This window comes from Uranotaenia lowii, chromosome 1 (assembly GCF_029784155.1).
Source record: "Uranotaenia lowii strain MFRU-FL chromosome 1, ASM2978415v1, whole genome shotgun sequence".
Classification (NCBI taxonomy): Eukaryota; Metazoa; Arthropoda; class Insecta; order Diptera; family Culicidae; genus Uranotaenia; species Uranotaenia lowii.
The window spans coordinates 106,434,202-106,460,188 of NC_073691.1; the positions used below are offsets into that span (position 1 = coordinate 106,434,202).

The 25,987-nt window shown below is 36.7% G+C and overlaps 2 protein-coding genes across 2 annotated transcripts in view; one reads left to right on the forward strand and one right to left on the reverse strand.

The window, feature by feature from the left end:
• The window catches only part of LOC129754766 (probable ATP-dependent RNA helicase DDX46), a 93,687-nt gene that overhangs the window by 52,721 nt on the left and 14,979 nt on the right, over positions 1 to 25,987 (reverse strand). The window lies entirely within an intron of this gene.
• On the forward strand, positions 13,148 to 14,995 carry LOC129737762 (uncharacterized). Its single transcript, XM_055728924.1, has 3 exons — positions 13,148 to 13,274; positions 13,346 to 13,622; positions 14,835 to 14,995. Exons 1-3 carry the CDS (start codon positions 13,209 to 13,211, stop codon positions 14,993 to 14,995), a joined length of 504 nt encoding a protein of 167 aa, XP_055584899.1. The 5' UTR covers positions 13,148 to 13,208.

The window sequence follows — 25,987 nt, forward strand, 5'->3', positions numbered from 1 at the left end:
TTTTGACTGGCAAATGTGATAGCCACTTCCTCAAGCTATGTTCCATCACCCTTACGATAGACTTTTTGTGTTCTGGTCAAAAACGTTGCTAAACATCCTATCTCACACATAGATGAGATAATGATGGATTTTCAATCATCTGCACCTTAATTCTCTGTGCCTTAATGTTGAAACAAATCAAAGGTATTAGGTATATGGGGTAATGGGTCCTGTCGCATTAAAATCTAAAATCATCACACAATGTGTTTTTCCGCTCTATTTTGGTTATATTTGATAAGAGTTTGAAATGGATCTTATAAATAGAGTTTCTTTTCCTGATCTAAGATATTCCGAAACCAAACTGCTTTCTGCTGAGTAGCTTATAGTTTCAAGTAATCGTTGCATTTTTTCTGGGGCATAAGATAGCATTTTGATAGCACGTGTAACATACTACTCGTAATTCATAAATTTATTACTAACAGAACTCTCCATTGTTTTACTTGCATTCTCTCATTGTAAAGCTGAAGTATCAGAGTTCGAGAATTGCGTAAAAATCTAGATTTTCTCTTGAAGTGATTGTGACTTCACATCCACTTTAACATGCATTCGTCTTAAGAGAAGAAGTTTAAAAAGGTTAGTAACATTTGCGTTCAATTATCACTGGAAAACCTTTCTTCAATAATCTTTTCATGGTGTCAAAGCACATACTTTCAAAAAACTTACAAAAGCCACTTGCTTTTTTCATTACCATCGGTCGAGCTTTTTCAAATGTGTCACATTCCGCCTCAAACGTCCTTTTCAGAGCTCTTTGAAAGCTATAAGCATCCCAGCTCTCTTCTCTAGCGGCGTCCAAGATATGTTCTTCCCATGACGCCCTTCTTTGCGGCTCTCGTTTGCTTAGATTTCTAAACATTATCTTGCGGCCTTCCGGGCGCTTATTTTCTTTTGACGAGCTTTCTAGCCGCTTGCTTCTGTTGGCTTCCGGGCGCAAATTTTACATCTTTTTTATTCTATTTGACCAGCAGAGCAAAACCTTGGTTTTCAATAGAACCACCATGAGAAAATTCTGCATTCGGTATTCCATTTAGTTACGACATCAAGATTATGTCATGTACAGTATGTATGTAATATATTCTCCAGAATACTCCGAAAATCATCATTCAATAAAACTTATTATTTATTTACATAGTATTCCGTCTTAAATAAAAAAAATAAAACTTTTTGTTCAGAATTCAGACATTGGTCGTCCCCAGATGTTTGCTACAAATTTTTAATTCATCGTTCATTCTTTCTTCATATGATAAACTTGCAGGGATTAAATAAACCATCAAACAAATCGAATATCTTTTTTGTATGATCGATTTTAGATTTTAAATATTTCAAGAAACATGCCCGACATGCATGTTGTTGTCTTTGTTTTTTTGGCAATATGAAGTCGTGGTTTTTCCCAACGAGATAACTGAATTCCGCATTTCCAGCAGTCTTCAAAGCTCACTCTTGTTATAAGACAATTTTAGAGTAGTTATATTCCCGCCTTTCCTCTACTTTAAAATTTTTTTCAAAAAATAAATTACTATTCTAGTAGAGTGGCTTTCAGTCGCACTAGCACTATTTTTCATCTAGCATTCCAGACACCCTTCCAGGGCACTATCCAGGGCCGATTCACGCCATTCGAGAGTCTCGAATCGAGACTCGCTCTTTTTCGGGCAAGTTTTCTCGGTTGTCCTGCAATGCAACGCGGCCTTCATTGCATGCTTTTTCTCAGGCAAGCTCTCTGGGCTGCCAAATAGAAGGGACTAGGAGTCACGCTCATTCTCAGGAAAGTTTTCCTAAATGTAATGCTACGAGGCCTTACAAGCACGCGTTTTCTCCCGGGTTTGCTTCTCGAAGCCACCCGATCTATCGTCCTTAAAAGCACCCGATCCAGCGGCCATTGAGCACTTTTTGGTCAGCTCTCTCCTCTGCCATCTTCAATGCACGCTTTTTCTCTCGGGATAACTTTCAAGCCACCCTAGATCTAGTGGCCTTCGAGGCACGCTTTCTTTTTTTTGGCAATCTCTCTCAGGCAAGTTTCTCGCGGTCTTTGAGACACGCCTTTTTTTCGCGGCCTACGAGGCAAGCCTCTCTCCTTGTGAGTTTTTTTCATTCGGCTTTCGAAGCACGCTTCTATGTCTTGGACAAGCTCTCCTAGGAACACTTCTAGCGACAAGCATGCTGATTCAAGAAAGCTTCAGATGCGCTTTTATTTCTCCGACTCTCAGATTACTCGTGTAACCCGGCCGTCGGTGCGTACCTTTTCTTTTCAGGCAAACTTTGAGCCGCCATATTATGCAACACGCGGCATTCCATGCACGCTTTTTTCCGGGCTGGCTTCTCCAAGTCACCCAATCCAGAGGCCTTCGGCACACTGTCTATTCGGGCAAACTTTCTGAGCTGCTATATTATTTAGCATGCGGCATTCCAAGCACAATTTTTTTTTTAGGTTGGCTTGACCAAGTCATCCAGTCAAGCGGGCTCCAAGGCATGCTTTCTCTTCGCGCAAACTCTCTGAGCCGCCATACAACAAAACACGCGGCTTTTCAGGCGCGCTCTTCTTCAAGCCTCTGAGCCGCCATATTTTTGAAGACGTGGCCTTCCAGGCCCGCTCTTTCTTCAGGCTGGCTTCTTCAAGCCACCTTTTCCAGCGACCTTCAAGGCACGCTTCCTTTTCAGGCAAACTCTCTGAGCCGCCATATTTTCGAAGACGCGGCCTTCCAGGCACGCTCTTTCTTCGGGCTGGCTTCTCTAAGCCACCCAAGCTAGCGGCCTTCGAGGCACGCTCTCTTTCTTGGCAAGCTCTCTAAGCTGCCGCGGCCTTCCAGGCACGCTTTTCCGAGCGAACTTTCAGGTGCTTCCGTACACTGCAAAAAATCGACATATTAGGAATATGTGTTAGCCTTATAGATTTTTGCAATTTGATTCCCATTTGGAAAATACGTGCCCTCACATATAGAATTCATGAATATAACTTTTATATGCGTCACATAAAAAGTAAAAAATCCCACACATAAATATTATAAGCCTTCATTATACTAAAACATTTGTCTACTTTAAGGCGTTTACTTATGTGCATACTCAAAGGCGTTTTTTTTTATGTTGGAATTGGTTTTTCGGATGAAAATATAATTTTCATTTTTCTGGTTATTGAAACACTTTTGTAAAATTTATTTTTACTTTTCGGCATCATATCAATTAATCTTGTCTATGCTAATGATAACACGTTCTTATTCCACTGAAACCGTAATTGGAAGACGGTATCTCATCAATTTCCGGGAGCCTACGAAACGATGTTGGTAAAACAAAACATGTGTTAGAATCCTGAAACCGATCAAAAGGACTTTAAACTCACCTTATAAAATGTGCAGAATGTATGTATGTATGTATGTAAGGGTCCCCCATCGGTAGCAAGGTCCTGCCTATGTCTGTGTGGTTGGCCCGAAGGCTTCCACGGCCGATGGTTCGTCGAGAGAAGGCATCCAACCCTCAATAACCTGCAATGGTTGGCTACCACTCCGCTTGCAATAGTTTCTTCAGGTTATCCCCAGATGCATTCCCTCTGGTAAATATAAAAGTACAATATATATATATGAAATACAATGAATAAAAATAATAAATATAGTCAATATGAAATGGAAATCAATGTAAAAGAATATATATGTAGTTATCATAAATTTTAAAAATAACCTTTTAATAAACAATAATAATAACAACATGAGAAAAAAAAGTGGAAAATCATAAACAAGTTATAAATAAAAAATAATTAAAAAAATTAAAAAAAATAAGAGAGAGTCAATTATTATTCGTCAAATAACATTTAAATGAATAACATAAAATATAACGAATTCAGATATAAATTGAATCAGCAAAAACTTCTAGAGAAAAAAGTAATCTTTTGAATGACGATAACTTGAGAAAGTGAAAAGAAAAAAAAAATAAACAAAAAATAATTTATGATGAAAATGAACCAATCAAGTAGTGAACCTGTATATAAGAGAAGTGACATCTGAAATACAAAATTCCAATCGAGCAAAAGAACTGTCAAAATCGATTCCAATCGATCCGAGCATTTTGTCGCAGAGCTTTTACCTTTCTTATTGAAAACTCAACCAAGGAAGGTAATTGTGATTGTTGTTATAGTTCAAACAGATAATTTTTAAACTGGTCATATGAATTTATGATTAGGTGCAATTTTTTTCAATGCTTTGATGAATCGTGTTTCTAGTTAGAAAACTAACTGATTATTAACGGAATTCAAGTCATTCATACCGTTTATCGCGATCCTTCGGGCATCGAGTTCAATGTCGTTTTGTTGCATTGAAAGAGTGTTCACTTTAGAGCTTGAACATTGAGCCAGAAAACAGTGCTGGGGATTTTTTTGTCCAAGATTTCGGCGACGTTGCCACATATTTTATTTTAAGAGGGATCAGATGTCGCTTCTCTTATATGAAGGTTCACTACAATCAAGTATTTAGAAATATTGAACAATGAAAAATAGGTATTATCAGATAATTTCTGAATAAACAATCAATAATTGGAGATTAACAATTAAACACCATTTATATAAATATGTATCATTTTGCAACGTTGATGAACGTTGTTTCTGTGTGTTAGGCGAAAATTAAGTTATAGAAAAATAATGTTTTAACAACTTTTGTTTTACTGCCTTATAAAATGTGCAGAATGTGTAAACAAAAGTTCTCGAATATCGATAAAAGGCCGACCACAATCAGTGCAACCGGAGCCCGCAAGAAAGTCAGCAGCCAAAATCCGGATGCGAATGGTACAGACGACCTCTTCCAGGAGGCCCATTTGCGTCAGTATGTCAGTCGGTTGCCAGTTTCCTGCGAGTAAGAAAACCATATATCAATGAAGATACACTCATCTAATTTTAATTTAAGCATTACTCACCTAATTAGTTGACACAGAACAGGTACGCCAACATTGTCTTCTAGGTGGCCATTTTGAAAACATGAACATTTTCAAAGATGAAAATCATTGAATTTATGTGTCAAAAGCTTATAAATTTCATATTTCTAACATATATTTTATGTGTGACAAATAAGAATCATATCGATCATATAAAATCTAAGCGTAGAGCAATTTTTAAGACGTATGTGTGGGGGAAACATACAACCTAAGTGTGGATTTTTTGCAGTGTAGAGATAGTTGTGCTCTCTCACTATTATGGGCTGACTGCCAAATGCCGCCATGTTGTTGAAAAAACAATATATCCTCACACCAGCCAGCAATCAGGCGATTCTCACGGAAATTACTTTTTCCAATATCATAACAATTATCAGCCAGTACTCCTGGCAGGATCGCTAATATACGGTTCGGGCTATGACTTCCGGAATCGCCTGACTACCGGTCCTTATCCCGAGCAACGGACTACACGCACTTGATAGACAACTTCTCCCGATGATCACTGCCGCTGACTGACTGACTGTCCGATGACCGGTGATGCCAGTTCATCAGCTCTATGAGTGTTATAACATAATGGCAGATATGAGCACCACACAGTAAATTCAATTATACTGGTATAGTTGATTTAACTGTCAATATAATAGATTCAATTATATTTCTATGATTGATTTTAATAGATCAACAATAGATATTGTAGATTCCCATCATATATTTACAGTTTTTTCGGATTTAGCACATTATTATTTCATTCAATTTTCACAAATTAATAAATTTATTAATTCACTTTTTTGGCCGGCGACTCCATCGTGCAATCCAAATGTCTTCCAGTTAGTCCAGTAGCTTGAAGATGACCATCGGTTTTGGTTCTGCCTGGGTGAACTTTTGTCGCAGCCTATTTTTTCCTGAAATGCGGAAATAACAAATGTTATTCACGCCAATACTCTCGCCACATTTTGCTTACCTTCATTCCTCTATGCATGCAGTTCCTTAAGCCTAGTCCACACTAGGCAACATGAACTGCGATTTCTGTTATGAGACGAACTTTGTTGTCTGTTGTTGTTGTTGTTGGAAACCTGAGACGGTCTCAATGTCTCCCGAAGAAAATGGGAGACGCTGAGACCGTCTCGAGACGAACCGTCTCCTAGTGTGGACTAGGCTTTAGGCCTTCAGCAGCTACCGTGCCGGGATGTTGATTTTTTTTTTTTTAATTTCTTTACTCGGCGGTGTTTTACCAGGTCCATTGTGATGAACGACCAGCAATCCGGAGGTTGATTTGGTGGTATCAGAAGCATCGCTTACCCAGATCGATAAGATGAATATTGGTGAATAAATTTACGGTTCCCATGCTTGCGTTTCCTTCCGTAGCTATTTTTAAATTCCTGATGGCACCTGGAACAAAGAGAAAAAGAAAGCAAAATTATTACAGCATAAAGAAAAATAACACCAGACTTACATTTTCCGCAAAGAACAACTATTTCGAGTCGTTCCGCACATAAATCGGCTCGGTTCAGTCCACCAAAACCCATTTGATCCGAAAACAAAACCAAATAAGGCATTTCCCCACTTGTCAGACGAACAGCTGATTCCTCATGTTTACATTTTCTCGGCATATCGTGGTAGGGTAAACATAACAACAACATTAGGGGAGATGAGGGCATAACGAGCACCCAGGGCATAATGAGCACTCCTTTTTTCTACATAAGTACGTATTTTCTTAAACAAATTTTCATAGGGATTTGTTGCGTACTATCCATAGTATTAATTTTTCACCAAAAAAGAAATATCCTTCTCAGCTTTACAGAAATATTAAATAATAACCAGCTAGGTTCTCAAGTGACGAAAATATTATAATTTTTGAGCACTACCAAATAAGCTTTTATGACCTTTAAATCACCTTGATCTGAAATGTACGCACTGCAACATGATCTACACATTGTTTCTCAATTTTCAACGTCATAAAATTTTTGATTTTTCACTTTAATCAATTTTAAAACGCTTTCTTACTATAATTTGTTCACTAGAGGCGAACAGAGCCCGAATAGAAAAACATTGTGTAATGACCGTGAATTTCATTTTCACGCGACCATGAATTTTATGGTTGAAACTATTCGAATCATGGTATATGGAACCTTGAATACACAGTCAAATTCATAGTTTTCGACAGTGAAGTTCATAGTTTTGGCAAAATTTACCATGAAAAAAGGGGGTTGTTAAGCAACTTAACAATGAACAAATGAACTTTTTTTCATACATTTAAAATAACCAAACTATAATGTTAATAGTCATTACAGCTTCCAATTTTCTTTAAGAAAACTGTGAAATTCGTTGTTTTATGTTGAATTTATATCGTTCTGACGATGGTGAACATCAATGTTTATTCACAGTTTTTAGAAACCATCGTGACCGTGAATTTTCATGGTTGAAATTAATTTATTAGTTTTCTTTCCGAAACTACAATAATAAAAAAACTATTTTACTGGCTTTCAAAACTATTTATTTTTAATATTTTTTTTTAAATACACTGTGATACACTCACCACTGGGTCACTTATCCCGCTTCTACCATCTGCATTTGTTCCGACGCCTCCTCCTTCTCAATCATGCTCTGGGAGACGGCTACAGCATTATTTCTAGCACCAGGTCCCAAATTTGCGTGTGGTCCAATTAAGCCATTTAAACGGCCTAGATCTAAAGCCTGGGCGACGGATCGCAGCTACTTTCGCCTGTTTCTGAAAAAAGAAACAATTTCGAATAAGTTATTTACTCTCATATAATATTTATGTACACCAAAAGTACTCACCAGAAAAATCGACTCCATCCGACCGCCGCTCTTCTCGTACAGTGGACCGACTTTCAATTCCTAGAAAAAAAAGAAACGAAAATAGTAAATATAAAGACAAAATTAATCTTAAAAACAACTCATTGTAGGAATTTTTATTTCAAAATTTTCGACAACTGCGGCCGGACAATGGCGCGTATACAAAAATCTGCACACGACAAATTTATTTTAGCCAACAGGCCGAGAAGCGATTACACGAAAAATTGGAAAAAGGCTAAAAGAGCAAAAAGTTTACCAGTATTCGTGTGGTTTGTATTATCTTTTTACCATAAAGTTCACTGTAACATCACAAATCATAAGATAATAGCTGTGATACCATGTTTCTGACATATCGGGCAACTGTGAAACATCATGAATCAACAATACATTTCACAGTTAGTTTAAAAACCATGGTGGTTTCAAAATTTAAGGAGGTTGATAAATATGTTGAAATTAGGATGAAGTTGATTGTTAAATTTAAAATCATAGTTCCGTTATATTAATACCATGGTCTTTGCTATTCGGGAGCACTTTCAATGAAGGCATAATGAGCATTTTCTGCCGGGGAATCTAGCAGCGAATTCGACTCGATGAAGTCAACTGAATAATAAAGCTACAGCTTGGCGTGTTTCGTCTGTCGATATGGCCTATTAGTAAGGTGTCGGAGAGGTAATCAGTAGACTCGAGTTCGATTCCTGGTGGAGGGGATTTTTTTTTTGTACATACCATTCATGATTGATTTTTTTTATTGTTACATTATACGGCTAATAGCATCAAAGCATCATCCGTCAAACAAAACACCAGAAACATAATGTATGAGCATGTGTTAACTCTTTGAATTCTACAAACAGACCTAGATTATTTTGTTATTGCTTTGTTTGATGAATCTACGCCTCACCGTTTAGTGCAATCATGATCATGAATGATAAATGAAAAAAAAAATCACCACGGCCAGGAATCGAACTCGAGCCTACTGATTACCTCTCCGACATCTTACCAATAGGCCAAATCGTCAGACGATACAAGTCAAGCTGTAGCTCTATTACTCAGTTGACTTCATCGAGTTGAATTTGCTGCTAGAATTCCCGGCAGAAAACGCTCATTATGCCTTCATTAATGGTGCTCATACTGCCTCGGGGGGTTTCTCATTATGCCTCTACAGTGTCTGGTTTTCAGCTTTCGGCAAAAATTTTTAAAATGCATTTTTAAACGTTTTTATCTACTTTTCCAAGTGTCATCCAATTAGGCAATAGACTATTTGAGTGTCTGAACACGAAACAATGATGTAATTCATATATTACAGCTGTTCTCTATGGTTAAATAAGCGTTTTGCTTAAGGTGGCTATTATGCCCCCATCTCCCCTACGTATGTTCAATGACCAGATAGTAACGATATGAAATTGGCAATGCAATTGTAGTGGTTTTGCAAGCGCACCTTGGTGAGGAGCATATACATTCTTTGTTTAATGATTTGTAAATTCATAACAAGTTGAGAGATGAAGGTTTTTTGATGCTTTTAATTAAAGAAGTTTTTAAAGGAAAGCATTGAACAGTGCTTATCATCAAAGATCAAAATGGCGACCAGTTGGTGTTTACATTTTTCAAAACAAAAACAAAAAGCTACCCTACACAGTAAACGAAAATTACCGAGTTCGGTAATTTATTTTACAGAAATAGTTCTGTAAATGAAAATTTTCGGTAATTGATCAATCTGACGTATCTATGACTATAGTATCCACCGAACCTCGTTAACCTGTTTTCGATTTACCGAAGCTCGTTCATTTATTTGTAAACAAATCTCTTCGCAGTTCATTTTCGGTAAAAAATTTCCGAAAACTGTAAAGTTTAACTGAAAACAGCATCGCTGAGCAAGACAAGCGTCAAAATTTGTTTGTCATTTGATGACAGTTAATTTATTTCGAGTCTACACAGTAAACGAAAATTACCGAGTTCGGTAATTTTCTTACCGAAATCCTAACATGTGTAAATCGGTAATTTTTTCGGTAAAAAATAAACGAACATCGGTAAATGAAGAATCGATTTACCGATGTTCGTTTATTTTTTACCGAAAAAATTACCGAACAGTTTACCGATTTACACATGTTAGGATTTCGGTAAAAAAATTACCGAACTCGGTAATTTCCTCCGGTACCGGTACCTTCGGTACCGAACTCGGTAACTCACTCTTGCAGTTTTATCATGTACGCGAGTGGAATACCAATAACTTGTCAAGATATCTTCGCCAATTTTTTTCTTTGCAGTGGGAATGTAGGCTGTGACCATGGTTGAGCCCTCGCCATTTTTTCGGAATTTATTTTTGTGAATAATAATTAGGTGTTTTATTATGGTTTAAATCGAATTGCTGGTAAGTATCAAATAGTTCACCATCACCAAAATCGGTATCTTTATCAGTCGTTTAATTTACAGTCACAACAATCGTCCAGCAGAAGCAAAAAACGACAGCAGCTGATTGCCCCAGCGCCACCAAAAAAAACTTCGAGGTAATGAAGGTTATTGTCCATGGACTGTAGTTATGCCGTCGGATTTGTGTTGCTGTTCTTTGGAAAATTGATTCTCAATGATCCGTTTCCGGGTGTGGTTTGTTGACATTTTGTTGATAATTAATAAAATATAGATGAGGTGTATTAATTGGACGTACGTTCGATTGGGAAGCCACGAGTCGAAACTTTCGTTTCAGAAGGTGTTTCAGGCAAAAACATCGAATTCACTGAGCCTGTAAAACTTATCTGAGCCTATCAAAATAGAAATTTTTCGCTTGAAGCGTCTTTTGAAAATGTGGGCACTGATGAACTGATGAACAATTGCTCGAACAAAAAATCTTCAGAAACTTGTGTAAAATTTCCAGTTCTTTCTTTTAAAGAAGCCGTTAAAAACCCTGTCAGGAAGGTTTGCTCAATCGGGCCGATTGCAAAACAGAGATGCCAGCACTCGAATTCTAGCGGTAAGAATTCGATCCGTGTTCGGCTCGATTTCCATCCGCCTGCTCGATTGCTCGAAAACAGACGATATTTTTTGCAGTGCTGCGATGAACAAAACGAAACACGAGCAGTTTTCAATCGCAGCAATCCGGGCGCGTGTTTCGTTTTGGTGCGTGATTGTTGTGTTGTGAAATTTGTCGCAGTTCTGTTTCTGATGTTTCCGCTGTTTTTGTTCAGAAACATTTTGAGCGCTATAGTAAAAGAAACCATTGTCTGGCGATAATTTAATAACAAGCAAGGTATGTTTAGATTGATTGAATTCTAAATAATCAAGTTTTATTTATATAATTTTCTAACCCATTATCGTCCCCACAGTAAACATCGGCTCATGCAAACAAAGCTTCCAAGGAAATGTCCCGTGTGTACAAGCTTTGGTGGAATTTCATCCCGGACATCGTTTCCGAATCCGGGTCCAGAACCCACTCAGAGGTGGCTTCACTTGGATGACTTTTAATTAGTTTTTGGCGTGATACTTTCAAGTGGAAAGCGAGGTAAGTACCGATGTAAAAAAAAACTGATCTTTTTCAAGATTCAAATTTTATTTCTTGTGGATCCAATCTAGATTCGAATTTGGAAAATATTCGGTTGATTGCATTTGAATATCCTCTGAACCGATCATTTTCATCGGTTAAATGGACTCAACTATTTTAATACGGATTTATTTGATGTTCTCGTATTTTAACTTAAAAAGCACATTTACAATTACAATTCAAATTTTATTTTCCAAAATTCAAAAATAAGTATAAGACTGTTGACACGGCACCTCTGCTGCCATTCCAGTCTCTCTCTTTTTCTTTTCCACCCGAAATGGGATTATAAGATTGGCCGAAAAAAACGCCTTTACTGTAAATGAAACTTTTATAATAAAATTTGTAGAAAAAATTCAATTCGAGCTGTGCAAAATGATTTTTTTTATCATTTATTGATGTATTCATCTTTATCGTGGACAAGTCGTTTAAAAAAAAAAAATAGTTGAAGACTATTTATAATGCTTTTTGAATAGGTGATATTTTGAGGCTGATTTTGATTTGATGGTGGCAAAATATTCGACCTTGGGAGGAATACCGTTTTCTTACACCTCTGCCGTTCATTTCCATTTGCTAAAAATATATACATTCGGTTCAGCTGAGGGTTTCTTCGAAAATTTAAATTAGTTTGCCAATAATACTATAGACAATAGAAATGTGCGGCAGGAACGTGTGCGGTGTCACAATACTGTTCAAGGCTAACATCAACCCAATCGGTAATCCAGATAAACCGGCAACACTTCGCCTCCCGACTCGGGGTCAGTCTCATCGCGAGTCGGCGGAGGAAGCAACCCAGGGTAAGTGTTCTGCAGGCCTACGTCGGCACCGCCAATCAGGCGATTCCAACGGACGGGGCCCGAATCCCATATTGGCGATCCTGCCAGGAGACTTGGCTGGTAATTTGATTTCAAATGGCAGGGTTTCCCGCGAGAATCGCCTGATTGTCGGTAGGAGGAGAAAACTAAAGTTTTTTGCGGCAACATGGCGTCGTTGGGTGGACGGCCTGATTCAGTCCTCTGCTCACCTGAGGCGTGCCTCGAAGGCCGCGCGAGAGGTAAATTTGAAGTGCTTGCCTAAGAGAAAAAGAGCGTGCCTAGAAGGTCGCAAAATATGGCGGCTTAGAAAGTCTGCCTGCAACGCTAAAGCGTGCCTCGAAGGACGCGAGCGGAGAAAACCTGGGAATGGTTGCCAAAGAGAGCGTGCCTAGAAGGTCGCAAAATATGGCGGCTTAGAAAGTCTGCCTGCAACGCTAAAGCGTGCCTCGAAGGACGCGAGCGGAGAAAACCTTGAAATGGTTGCCACAGAGAGCGTGCCTAGAAGGTCGCAAAATATGGCGGCTTAGAAAGTCTGCCTGCAACGCTAAAGCGTGCCTCGAAGGACGCGAGCGGAGGAAACCTGGGAATGGTTGCCAAAGAGAGCGTGCCTAGAAGGTCGCAAAATATGGCGGCTTAGAAAGTCTGCCTGCAACGCTAAAGCATGCCTCGAAGGCCGCGAGCGGAGACAACCATGGAATGCTCGCTAAAGAGAGCGTTCCCCGAAAGCAGTAAAGCATGGCGGCTTCTGGAAGCTTGCCAGAGAAGTAGAGAAGTATCTGAAAGGCCGCCTCATCAGGTCTGAAAACTTTAGCCAGAGCAATGAGAGCGTGTCTCGAAGATTCTCGTTTCGCAGCTTCAGCTGAAAGCTTTTTAGAGAGTCAACAACGTGCCTCGAAGATCGCTGCAAGAGAGAGAAGCGAGAGAAGCTCCCTAAATGACAGAAACTTTGAAGTTGTGAAACAGCTTTGAGAAAAAAAATAAGAGTCTCTCTCAGAACGAAACAAACGGAATCTATGACAGAGAGAAAGGCAGTTACGAAACATCGTCAAGCGGCAACGGAGCGAAAATTTAAGTTTTTTAACTGCTCGTTTATTTTTCAAAGCGTCAAAATGTCTGAAGTCGGAAAATTTGTCAAGGCACCCATAACCCCGAACGTCTGCGAAAAGCCAATTAAGGTAGGCAAACACACCTATATGAAATTCGTCCAACAGCCAGCGCAATAACTTTTTCACTTCGAATTATGTAGGAAAACAAAATGGCGGAAGTCGGGAGATACGTCCGAGCCCCGACAGTTCAGGAACCAGTTTACGAAGAATATTTTGACCTCGGTGGATCGGAAAATGCAACAGAGACGCCTGTTCAAGGTAATGCGGATTTTGCGAAGCGGTTGGATGAATTCGGACAGCTACTTCAATCGCTGATTGAAAAATCCGTAAGAAGTGAAAACCAGCAACCGCTATTTGTCGACAATGACTGGGGGCGCAACACTGAGCAACCAGCGCCGCTACAGGACGAAGCAAGTGGTTCGATTCGATGGGATTTAATTCCTACTTTTCCCAAGGATATTCCTTCAAACAGACTCTGGGAGGCGTGGCAAACCTTCTTAGAGAACTTTGAAATTGTCGCCTCTCTATCAAAAATGTCCTCTGCTCGTCGTTCAAAATTACTGGGGCTTATTCTGCGAGGCGAGTGACGTGAAGTGACTCCGTTTTTAAGAGTCACCGTATTCTAGCAGGCGAATGCCGTGACTTGAAAGAACTTTAGGTGACTTGAATGAACTTTTTTTTACTGTCACCGTATTCTCAGAGGCGAATGGCGTGACTCAAGTCGGTGGCAAGTGACTTTTGGAGTCGTAACCTATTTCGCAGGTGACTCTGTTGGAAACGAGGTGGAAAAGCCAAGAAATATATGAAAATCGAACGGAATTGGAATAAATCATTTAAAAAAATGTGAATTGCAATTTTGTAAATATTTTAACGTGAATTTTTACTCCAAAATACGTTCTTCTACATAACGATAGTAGCAATCAAACAAACAGTTGGGGTTCTATCCCCGTCGGCTGATCGAAAATTTTCAAGACTCGAAACAGACAAATGGGTGATGTGTCTGCTTAACGCAACTAAGAGCTTTGCGATTACTTTTACACTATTTTCGTGTATTTTCAATGAAAAAATACAGAATTTTTTCATTAATCTGTTTTATTGATTTGGCGTTCCATTTTCTTTCAGCGTACTATTATTTAACTCTTGTGTTTGTCAGGTGCCAAAAATAGCTATCCATCGTATTATTTTACGGTAGTTCATTTCATCAGTGCAGCAGAAGGGGCAGTTACCCTTTGACGGAAAAGATTAGTAGGACCACTAGAAAGATTAGTAGAAATCCTACTTGCCGCCTACTAGCCGTCCCATTGTTTTCTAGTGGAAAATGGCCCAACCTGATGAATTTTGATGACTAGAAATGAATTTTCAGAATGACAGCTCGGTTGACATCTGTGCTTATGTGTGAGTGCATTGCAATGAAAGGTGTGCATGTATGTGTAATACAAAAGGGTGGTTCGGTTTCAAAAGGAATTTAAGTAAATTTTTCAATAAAAATATATTCTTTTAGTTTTAATTTCAATTTTATTAATTATATTTTATTCACGAATATTATTACACTTAAAAGAGACCGAAACCCATGTCGTCATTCTCGGGCTCCGACATTTCTTCTTTTCTTCCTTCTGCTCAATGGAGCAGCTCCACCATCAGCAGCGGCACCACCAGCAGCTAGGGCACCACAGTCACCGGCTGGCATCAAAGACAGCATCTCGCGATCGGAAACGATAATATCGACTGAGCTCAGGATTTTATCGATGTCGGCATTGGAGTGCGAGGCGTTTTCGCCGAGAACAGCCTGAAGAAACGCAGCCACGTAACGCCATTTTATGGCCCTTTAGGCCCGTAACCAAAAAATAAACAAAATGAAGTAATATTTAAAAAAATCAGAATTTATATTACCTGTTCAATCTTTTAACATCAGGAGCTCCGCGCCGTGTTGATCCGTTCGGTCGGCCATCTTAGACAGAAATTTTGCGGTCAACACGATGAACATTGGTGTTGTGCAGAGGGGGGTTCATCCTATTCTGTATAGCATACTAATGAACTACACCAATACTTGAAAATGTGACACTTGAACTGCCAGAAAACTGTCAGTTAGCTGTCAAATTCACGGTAATGTTTTATGACTCATAAAGTACACTACAAATTTTCCCAGCTACATTGATCTACAGAGATTGGGTAGTTCTGGAAAAATGATGACATGTAAAAATTAAAAAATATCTCTAATAAAATAAAAACTACCTTCTTCGATTCCCTAAACATTTGCCTTGGTTACGTGCCTTGACAACAAATAATCAAACTGATGCTGCACATCGTCCTCCTTAAACGCCTCAACGGCTTGGAACCGCTTTTCCGGATCTGACAAGGGGTCAAGGTTATTTATCAGCATCTGTTTGATCAGTGGCTAATGCTGGCCTTCCCGTTTATCGAAAAGTTCGCAGTGTTGATTCCTGAGGCTGGCTGTTTAGGCTGCTGGCACATAGAAAAATAAACTGCTCGAACTCCAGCCACTGGTTGTTGGCATTGTCATCAATAAGATTCGGGGCAACCTCCGCTACCGCAAATCTTTCGCCACATGCTCGGAATTTCCGATTGGTGCTGCAGCGTCGCATTCGTTAGCAGAACCTCAGCCGAGAACAGCCCTCGTAACAGTACCGTGGCTATGATCCGGGTATCCTCGTTCATCTTCAGATTCTGGATTTGCTTCAGCAGATGTGATGTAGGCCTCCTGGAGACGGGTATTTGCCGTTTTACGTTCCGGCAACGGGCGCTATGTTGATGTTTAAATTTTTGGAACCAAACCGAGCCGTCGAAAAATGCTGACGTGCTTTGACAGCTTGTTGGATTCATTTTGTATTCATGCGAATGAACGCAATGGTAAAAACCAATGAAATGTAGAGGTACACTCAACGAAATCGACACATTGGGGCTATGTGTCAGCCTATATAGATTTTTGCAATTTGTCTCCCAATTAAAAAATATGTGCCACACATAAGTTGAGGAAATATTTCAGTCCGAAAATCGCCTAAAAATAGGCAGCAAATTTTTATTTCTAGGTGTATTTTTAATCTACTTTCCGGCGTTTAAAGATGCAGTCATTTGTGATGGTTTGTTTGCATTTTGTTTACATTTATGATGTTTAAATTTATTACAACAAAACATATTTAAAAATAAGGTAACTAAATTTGTCACTAAAATTCACATTTTACTGCTGCTGTCTTTTATTGGTGGTGCATCGTCTGACTTGTCTGTTTCAAGCTGCTATCCAAATCCGAGTCAGAAGTTTGAAATTGTTGATCTGAAAGCAGATGCGCATACATTTTTTTACATGAATCAGGAAAATAAAATTCTTAACTCACCTGCGTTTTTATAGCTTTAGAGAGCCGACCGCTCCTCAAGCCAACAGTGTAATCAAAATGTGTAGCACACAGTGATGGAAAAAGATTTAAACTAGGCTCCAACAAAATTGAATGCTTCTACGGCACTTAAATTTTTCCAATTGCAGCCATTTTGAATGTATGAAATTTTTCAAAGGCGATTATTTTAAAAGATATGTGTCAACTAATAAACTTGATATTTTATCCTAGTACAAGCTAAAACTCAAACATAAATTTTATAAGCATCATATGATTGAAGAAATTAATGCACGTATGTGTGAAGAAACATATGCTCTAAGTGTGGATTTCTTGCAGTGTAGGTGATGCATAAATTTATGTTTCAAATTAATGGTAACCAAAAGAAACAGAAGTTACTTTTTATTGTTGATAAAAGTGCTTGGGCTTGTTGCAAACGTAAAAATATATACTTGGCTAAGAAATCAAAATACATTTACACTCAAAATTTTGAAGAAAGTGTGCAAAACTGTGTATGAAATTGATCTGGTATGCATCACCTTACACGCTAGAAACTATTAAACCATTTATTATTCAAAAATAACCATTTTTGACCTTTTCCCGGGAAATGCCATTTTATGAGTTCTCCACGAGAAGTCATAAAATGACTTCTAGGGGAGAAGTTCGAATATGGTTATTTTTCAACCGAATGGGCTTCTAGCGGAGAAGTTGAAAAATGGTTATTCTTTAACCGTTTTTCAAAGAGCTGCTTTGTAATTTGCAGACTTGGAAGAATTTTAAGTAAAATTTTCAATAAAATTTCAGGCACTTTTCAGGTTTCTAGTATTTTTATTTATTTAAACCAACTACATATATCAAAACATATTTTACAGAGAATATACGGTAATCGGTTTACAAAAAGTTCAATCTTAACATTTAATGTTCTGCCGAAACTTGGAATACGTTTTCGAAGAAAGGAAGTAGGAAATCGGTTCCGATATTATGTGCCGCTTCTCATGTGCAGTGCCGGGGAACCGTTTTCAAATAGATTGAACAATCGGCCGTATTGTATTCATTGGAGCTCTGCAGTGCAAGTTTTGCAGGTGGCTGTCCAGATCCGTCTCGTTGTAGTGTGGCTTGGATGCGGCATTCCTCACAACAATTGTGCAGTTGCCGTTTCCGTAGGATGGTGTTCGTCAACATGAACCGACAGTACCGTAGAAGGGAGCAGTCGTGGCAGGTATTGTTCGCAGATCCTGTGGACGAGAAAACGTAAATAATTATTATAGGAACGAATGAACATGACAATTTGCACTAAGATTAAGATACAGAATTAAGGTTGTAGTATTAAGAAGAGTCAATCAAAATTAAAGAAGCGGAATCTAATTTAAAATTTGAAATTGAAATGCGAATTCACAGCTCAAAATGAGAATTGAATTCAGAATCTAGTTGGAAAAAAAAATTATCGTTCATTTAAATGATTACTTGCGATAAGGTACTTACATAACGATCAACTACCGGAAGAGTTCCTTCAATGAAATTCCGTTTCAATGTAAATTCCGTCCTCGGGAACGATAGATTCGTTCGATTCCAATTGGCGCGTTCCTGTGGATATGGTGCCATATCAATTGTACGTTTCTGGAACGATTCTCAGGTAAACCTGTAATGTAAATGTTTACAATTGAAGAAACTGAAAGTTGAAAAATTGGAATAATTTACATACCTGTCAGTGTCACCTAGCACACGGTAGAGTTGTTGTGAAAGAAGTCTCCGGAGTGTTTCGGATAATTCATCACTTGTTGGGAAAGTTTTCCAAACCATTTCAGCTGGAAGGTTCCTGTTGCAGCAAATCCAGACCAGAATGTGTAATCTGCGATGAAATATACGGGTTCCACAACGGTCGGTTGTTTTTTTGGTAGTCCGACTTACTTCAGCTTTTTCCGGGCAACCGGTCAACTGGAAAACGATCTCCCGATTATCGAGGGACCCTCAGATTTCGGCATCCTGTTGTGGAGGAAAAAATCTAGAATAAAGTTCAAATTTTGATTACCAGTATAATATGTTTATTATTATATCATTATCGGAAACTCACCTTCAGTAGTTTAGTTCGCCTTGTGAATTTGATTTGCGCTATTTAGCGATAAATGTTGAAGTATGTTTCCTCTTTTGGAAACCGCGACCGCCTACAGAATCTATTACTTTCAAAATGGCGGTGAAATTTTCTATGCATTTTGTGGTTAGCTATCAAGAACTGTCAAAATGGTTAAAAAAAATTCTTGAAATATTATTTAAAAATAACCATATTGACGGTTTTGAAGCAAACACCATAAAATGGTTATTTAAGAACCATAAATGGTTATATCAAAATGAGCGTGTAGTATGTTAAAATGTTGGGCAATAGTCATTTAGGATGAATTTCAAAGAACTGCCAATCCATAAACATAACTTGATTTTACAGGTACGAAGTTCTTGCTTTTGTATGTATGTATGTATGTATGGGTCCCCCATCGGTAGCAAGGTCCAGCCTATGTCTGTGTGGCTTGGCCTTTCGAATTGACTTCTAGGGCTTCCACGGCCGATGGTTCGTCGAGAGAAAGCATCCAACCCTCAGAAACCTACAATGGTTGGCACTCCACTCCGCTTGCAATAATTGCTTTGGGTTATCCCCAGATGCCTTCTCTCTGGTCAATGAAATGCAGTATAAATATAATGAAATATAAATAAGAAATAAAATACAATAGATCATATGTCATTTAATAAATATGCAGTAAAATATTGATGAATACAAATAAAAATAAACGGTGCATTTGAGCTGTTTGTAATAATATAATGATAAAAACTTTTAATGATGTACAAAATAACATAAAATATAAACATATGTATGCAGTTATAATAAAACAAGAATAATAATACAAGAACATGTAAATAATAATAATAATAAATAATAATTAAAATAAAAATGATAACAAAACTGATTAAACTTGATTCAAATAACCAACAATCGCTAAGTATCGATGAAAGTGAAAATTATTAAAGAAAATATAAATTACAACGCCGACATTAAACATTACAATGTCATGGAATCAAATATAAAATCAATTGTTTGACAACTGTATGGAATACTCTGCAAATTCAACAAAATATTTAAAATATTGTTGCAACAATTAAAAACCATTTCTTGAGCAAGTTTTGAAGCTGGAATAGAAAATTCTGAAATGAAATTTACTCGGACCATTAACACGTACACGAATTTATTAAAACTGAAATCATTCAAATGTTAATTAATCTTTTGTGCCTCAGCTATTTTTTTTTATTGTTAAAAATGTGGCAGTTGAAAATCGTTCACATGCTTTTCAATCAGCCGATCGAGGAAACAGAGTTATTTGGAGAAGTTAGGTCCATCAATTATAACTGAGACGGAATACTGAATAAATCAATAACAATTTATACACCGATCAAGGTTGTAGAACTATTTGAACTTTTCTATAAAATAAATATATGACAGAAAAAATTACATTAACGTGCTGTAAGTCTTCAACACTGCTCAGGAGGATGCTTTCGTTTTCTTTCGGTCAGTACATGCACGCTCATTTTTATTTAACCATTTTTGGTTCAAAAATAACCATTTTATGGCTTTGGCCCAAAAACTGGCAATATGGTTATTTTTTAAGAATTTTTCCTTCATGAATTTTAACCATTTTTGTAGATCTCGCGCGTTAACCAGAAAATGTTTGAATAATTTGGTGTTTTTATCGTAGCCATTTTGAATACAATCGATGTGCAGACGAACGCGTTTAAGAAAATTCCATTAAACCGCGTAATTGAATCGAGTTCTCAATTAAATTGGTCCATGTAATCCGGAAAACATCAAATCTGATGGTATGATAAAGGGTAAATCTATTATATAAAATTCTCTTGTAACGGTGTTTGTAGTACTACTCCTCCGAAATGACCCAAACGATTCGAATGAAATTATTTTTAGAATATTCTGTAGCCATGCGAATCGGTTTATATCGAATAAAAACAACACAAAGTCGCATCAGTTGTCCGTAATAATTAAATTTGTAGTTTTTTGAATGAAATAAAAGTCATGGCTTCCATTTTTTGAGTTTTTTTTTTCCTTTGGGCGGTTTGTTTTTCGTCTCCAAGGTCGAGGCGTCGCGAGCAGACGTCGTTAGAAGATAGTAACAATGGCATAGCATACTGATCAGTGAGAATATTTTGGCGCGTATTTCTCAACCAAGCATATTTTCAATGCAAGTGGTGGCGATATGATGCACTCTAATTCTCCACGACTCAGATTTGAAGGAAAACAAATCAAAATGCGCCAAAACTGGGAAAACTCAAATTTTGATTAGAGCGGCAAAACTCAAAACTGAATTATAGGGGTTTTCGCGAATTCTGAGTTGTTTTTATTCAGACATTTTAAAGGAGCGTTTGAGCGGTCTGAGCCAAAACAACTCAAAAATTTTAAAAATTGTACACGGTTTCGAAAGGGATTATGTTTTTTTTTGAAGAAATAAATAAAAATTTCGGATTCAATTAAAGCAAATCGAAGAAATACGTGGCATTATGTTTATTTCAATTTCCCACCATATGCGTGTATATGTTGTTGGTTTCTGCCGTTTTTTTTATTATTGAGGCGAAACAACAACCGGTGCACAGAAATTTGCACTGCAGAGCGGGCCAGCGCGACCGGCATTTGCTGTTAAACTGAAGCCGACAAATTCGAGCCAAATTGATGCACCAAGGGAATTTGTAAACGTTCGATTTGCAGCATTCCCACAGGCCCACAAACTGAAGTCTGGGTGTTGAGCAACAGCTCCCGGGGGTTCAATTTGTGAAATCTTACACTCGATCTTGAGGCAGAAACTGACACAGATTTTCAAGCAGCCGGATGCAGTTCAGAAACCGACGTTGCTCTGTTGGCCATAATGACTTCAATTGGAAAATTCACGACTGGATACCCAGAACTTTCAGACACTGTGACAGCTGGTCCCAGTTTAAACTAGCGGGAAGAGGGGGAGTATATTCATCTGTTAAATACAAGGACAATTATTAAAACTAACTAAACATTGCATTGAACAACGCTTTTACCTGAAAATCCCGTTGACTACTACTCAGTACATCAAAATTCACAAGGATTTCAATTACGCAAGTTGGGCCAACGCTGGCCCTAGCGGTCCCAAAACAGGGACAACTTCAAGGAAAAAAAAGGATTTCAATTGAATGATCAATCTAGAGGGAAAAAACATGAATTGAAATGTTAAAATAAAATAATCCATTATCACGAACTTTAAATTACATTACCTTTGATTTGTTGATGAAAACTGGGATTTTTTCCTGAATTTGTTGCTCTGATTATTAACTTTAAATATGCAAACTGTTTTTCCTTTTTGTTTTCTTATCGCTCTGAGTAGTTTTAATCTATTTTGCTCGAAAAAGTGCGCGTCTTTGCTAAGTCCCAGGTTTTGGAACTCTCTAGATGAAAACAACTCAGAATTTTGAGTGATTCCAATTCAGTTGTTTTCATCTTCATACATGGCGCGACTCCTGAACCAAAACAAATCAGTCTCTGAATAATTTTAAATTACCGTGTGCTTTGATGTGATTTTTTTTGTTCTTGATTCCTAGCTCATTTCTACATGGTTATGAATGACGCCTGGATGTGACTCAGGTTGACATTTTGCTGATCGAATAAAACATATAATATTTGTTTTGCCAAAATCTGAAATTGAAAAGTCGGGCATCCATTTTTTGAGATTTTCTTTTCTTCGAGGGGTTTGTTTTTCGTCTGCATGGGCGAGGTGGCGTTAGCAAACATCGTTGCAAGATAATAGTAACCGAAGCATACTTTTCATTCATCGCTGGAAAAATTTAAAAATTAGGCGCCTGTTTCTCAACCAAGTACCTGTATTTCTTATGCACGTGGGGGCGATATGCAACCTAGATGTGTTTTTTTTTCTTGCTTATTTTATTTGTACACAGCACATGGTAATAAATGACGCCTAGATGTGACACGGATTGATATTTTATCGATCGAATCAAAACCATATAAACGATTTGAAATATCAAAACCATTTTTAATTCGTGTTAATTTAAGTAGTAAATTGTTGCCAAAAAATATGAACTTGGTAAAGATAAATATGAAATAATGTTATGACATTTTGAGGACGTTTGAAAATAAGAAATTGGGAAGCTTTACACTCAATTTCGTATTATCCAATACGCCTAGAATGCTAGACACATTAACTGAACAAGAGTCTATTCTCTTCTAATTTGTTTAATTATAGAGGATTTTAACCAACTTGGCCATTCGTCCTCTCAACAAGAGTCTGTTCTTTGAAAAAGATTAGATAGAATTGAAGTTTTAAAAGGCCGAATGAACTATTTGATTTTTTGCTAACGTAAATTGAAGTTATCAATAAAATAATCTACTTTTTAATAACAAAAAGTGAGGATATGCATTTTCCGGAAGAATCTAACTATCGAACTATCAAACTAATTAAGCAAACTATCAACTTTTACAAACAATGTATACATTATTTCTTCATCTAAAAATTGTTGGACCCAAAAAAAATTTTGATTGAATAAACTTAACTTTTTTTTTTTTAAATCATTCACCAAAACTGTGTACACGTTTACTGTTTGTTGTCAAGTACAAACTTAACATGAAAAGTGTGTTTTTGTTTTACATATTTTGGCTATATAGAAGAGACTTTTGATTCACTTTTTTGTTGAAAAGTTTTTTTGTGATTGATATTCCAGGGGCAGCAGATTTTTATGATGAACTTTTAATATGACCTGATAGTGTTAAAATAATATTGATTCCTGTAATTTCTTAGGTGGAATAAGTGAAAACGCGCAATTTAGCTATGAAACATCTACAATTTAAGAATTTTATCTTCAAAATGGCCAGAAAGGATATCCCGAGTGTTGAATCTGAAGCTGATGTTCAAAATTATTATAAAGGTCTTTGTAAATCAATGTCTTTTGGTTGAACAGCATTCAGTGAAATTGAAGTACCAAGCATTAATTTATTCCGGAGAAAAACTTAGGATATAGCAATGAAAAATGATAAAACAGACAAACAAGAACAAGTATTAAATTAATTTTAAAGTCTTTTCACTGACGCATCTAAAAAGACCTATGTGTTTTCACTTGCCCCAATGAATGGGACAAATATATACTTCGATATTTCTTTTTTTTTTCAACATAACCAACATTTTTTTTTTTGAAAATATTACTTTTTCCAGAGCATATGAAAGTTAAACTGTGGTGATATTCGTTAGGATTTGAGCGGTGTTTCATTTTTGAAAATTAAGATTTAAAGTAAAAAAGACACATAATTTTTATTAAGGTTTTGTTTATATGATAATTTCCAGAAAATAAAATGAACTCATGAAACCATCGAAGCCTGAACAGATTATTTATTTTCAATCTTTTAATTTTAAAAAAAATCTGCTTATCAATTAAATGTTATTAAATCTTAAAAATATAACGTAATCCTAAATGAAATCGCAGATCACCACCAACAATGTTCAGGAAATTTAGAAATCAGAACTGCTTGAGTTAAAATCTTTAAAATAATGGGTGAATATATCTAAACATATGTTTTTCTCTTTTCAAAACCAATCGTTCCTTTGATTCATTGGGTTAAAGTTCAAAGGAATAAATTTGCATTTTTGCTTGATTAAAAAAAAAAGGAATTAGCAATACACAAAATCACCACATTTAATACCATGACAAGTGCTGTAGGGAACACTTTAAGTTTAAATGTGTAAAGTCTATAACTTAAGTATCAGGCGAAACTTTTTGGAAATGATTTGGTGAAAGTATGGATTTGAATTCAAACTGCTTCGAAGCATGAGGATGGTGAATAATAAGCTGTATGAAAATGATTAGTAAAAAATCTTTTCTTATGTGTTTCATTTCTACAGCTCTAAAAAATACACCATTCAAAGCTTATTGGGAGCTGAAAGCGCTGCGTTAGGCAAAATATTCGGCAAATACTCCAAAAATTGTCCCGATATTAAAAACAATTTAATAAAACGAAATAAATCTACTGAATGAAATACAGCAAATGAAACCTACATATTATCAACATACAGTTACTTATTTAACAAGTTACAAAAATTGGATTTTAAAAGACCCGTTGAGTTTAAATTCTTTGGTTTAATTTTGATAGAATTGAGCGGGACGATTCAAGTAAAGGGAAAGAAGGGAAATGTAAAGAAAACTAGGAAAAATAGAAAATGGACGCCAAATTGGACATGGTAAGACGAAGTTTACCGGGTCTGCTAGATGAATGATTTAGATGAAGAAATAATGTAAACATTTTTTGTAAAAGTTGATAGTTTGCACTTGCTCTAGTCTACTTTCTTATTTGAAAATTCTTCCAGAAAATGCATATCCTCACATTTTGTCATTAAAAAGTAGATTATTTTATTGATAACTTCAATTTAGGTTTGCAAAAAATCAAATAGTTCATTCGGCCTTTTAAAACTTCAATCCTATCTAATCTTTTTCAAAGAACAGACTCTTGTTGAGAGGACGAATGACTAAGTTGGTTAAAATCCTCTATAAATACACAAAATAGAATAGAATAGATTCTTGTTCAGTTAATGTGTCTAGCGTTCTAGGCGTATTGGATTATACGAAATTGAATGTAAAGCTTCCCAATTTCTTATTTTCAAACGTCCGCAAAGTGTCATAACATTATTTCATATTTATCTTTACCAAATTCATATTTTTTGGACAACAATTTACTACTTAAATTAACACGAATTAAAAATATTAATATGGTTATTTTTTAAGAATTTTTCCTTCATGAATTTTAACCATTTTTGTAGATCTCGCGCGTTAACCAGAAAATGTTTGAATAATTTGGTGTTTTTATCGTAGCCATTTTGAATACAATCGATGAGCAGACGAACGCGTTTAAGAAAATTCCATTAAACCGCGTAATTGAATCGAGTTCTCAATTAAATTGGTCCATGTAATCCGGAAAACATCAAATCTGATGGTATGATAAAGGGTAAATAGTTTTATATTGATTATCTTTAAATAAAAATTCTAACCTAACAAAAAATATTTCAGGACACGGATTAGAAGACCCCACTTGAAATTTTTATAAAAACGTAAAAACACAAATATTATCATAAAGTCAATGCTACCGGTTCATAGTAATCAGCCACAACAAACGAAAGCTGAAAAAGCACAAGCGGTCCTCGCACAATCTGCCGGTAAGTTTTTATTTTCCTTTGAATAATTTGAAATATAGCCTCCCAAGGAAAAAAAGTTTGTTACTGAATCAAGCATTCTTTTTTTAGATTTTTTATCATTTCGGTGCGAAATGCGAGATACTACAACGACCGTTTTTTTCACCATCCGGAAGGAGCTGGAGCCGGCTGGACTACTTGAAAAACATCACCCGCCGGTAGTAAATAAATTATTCAA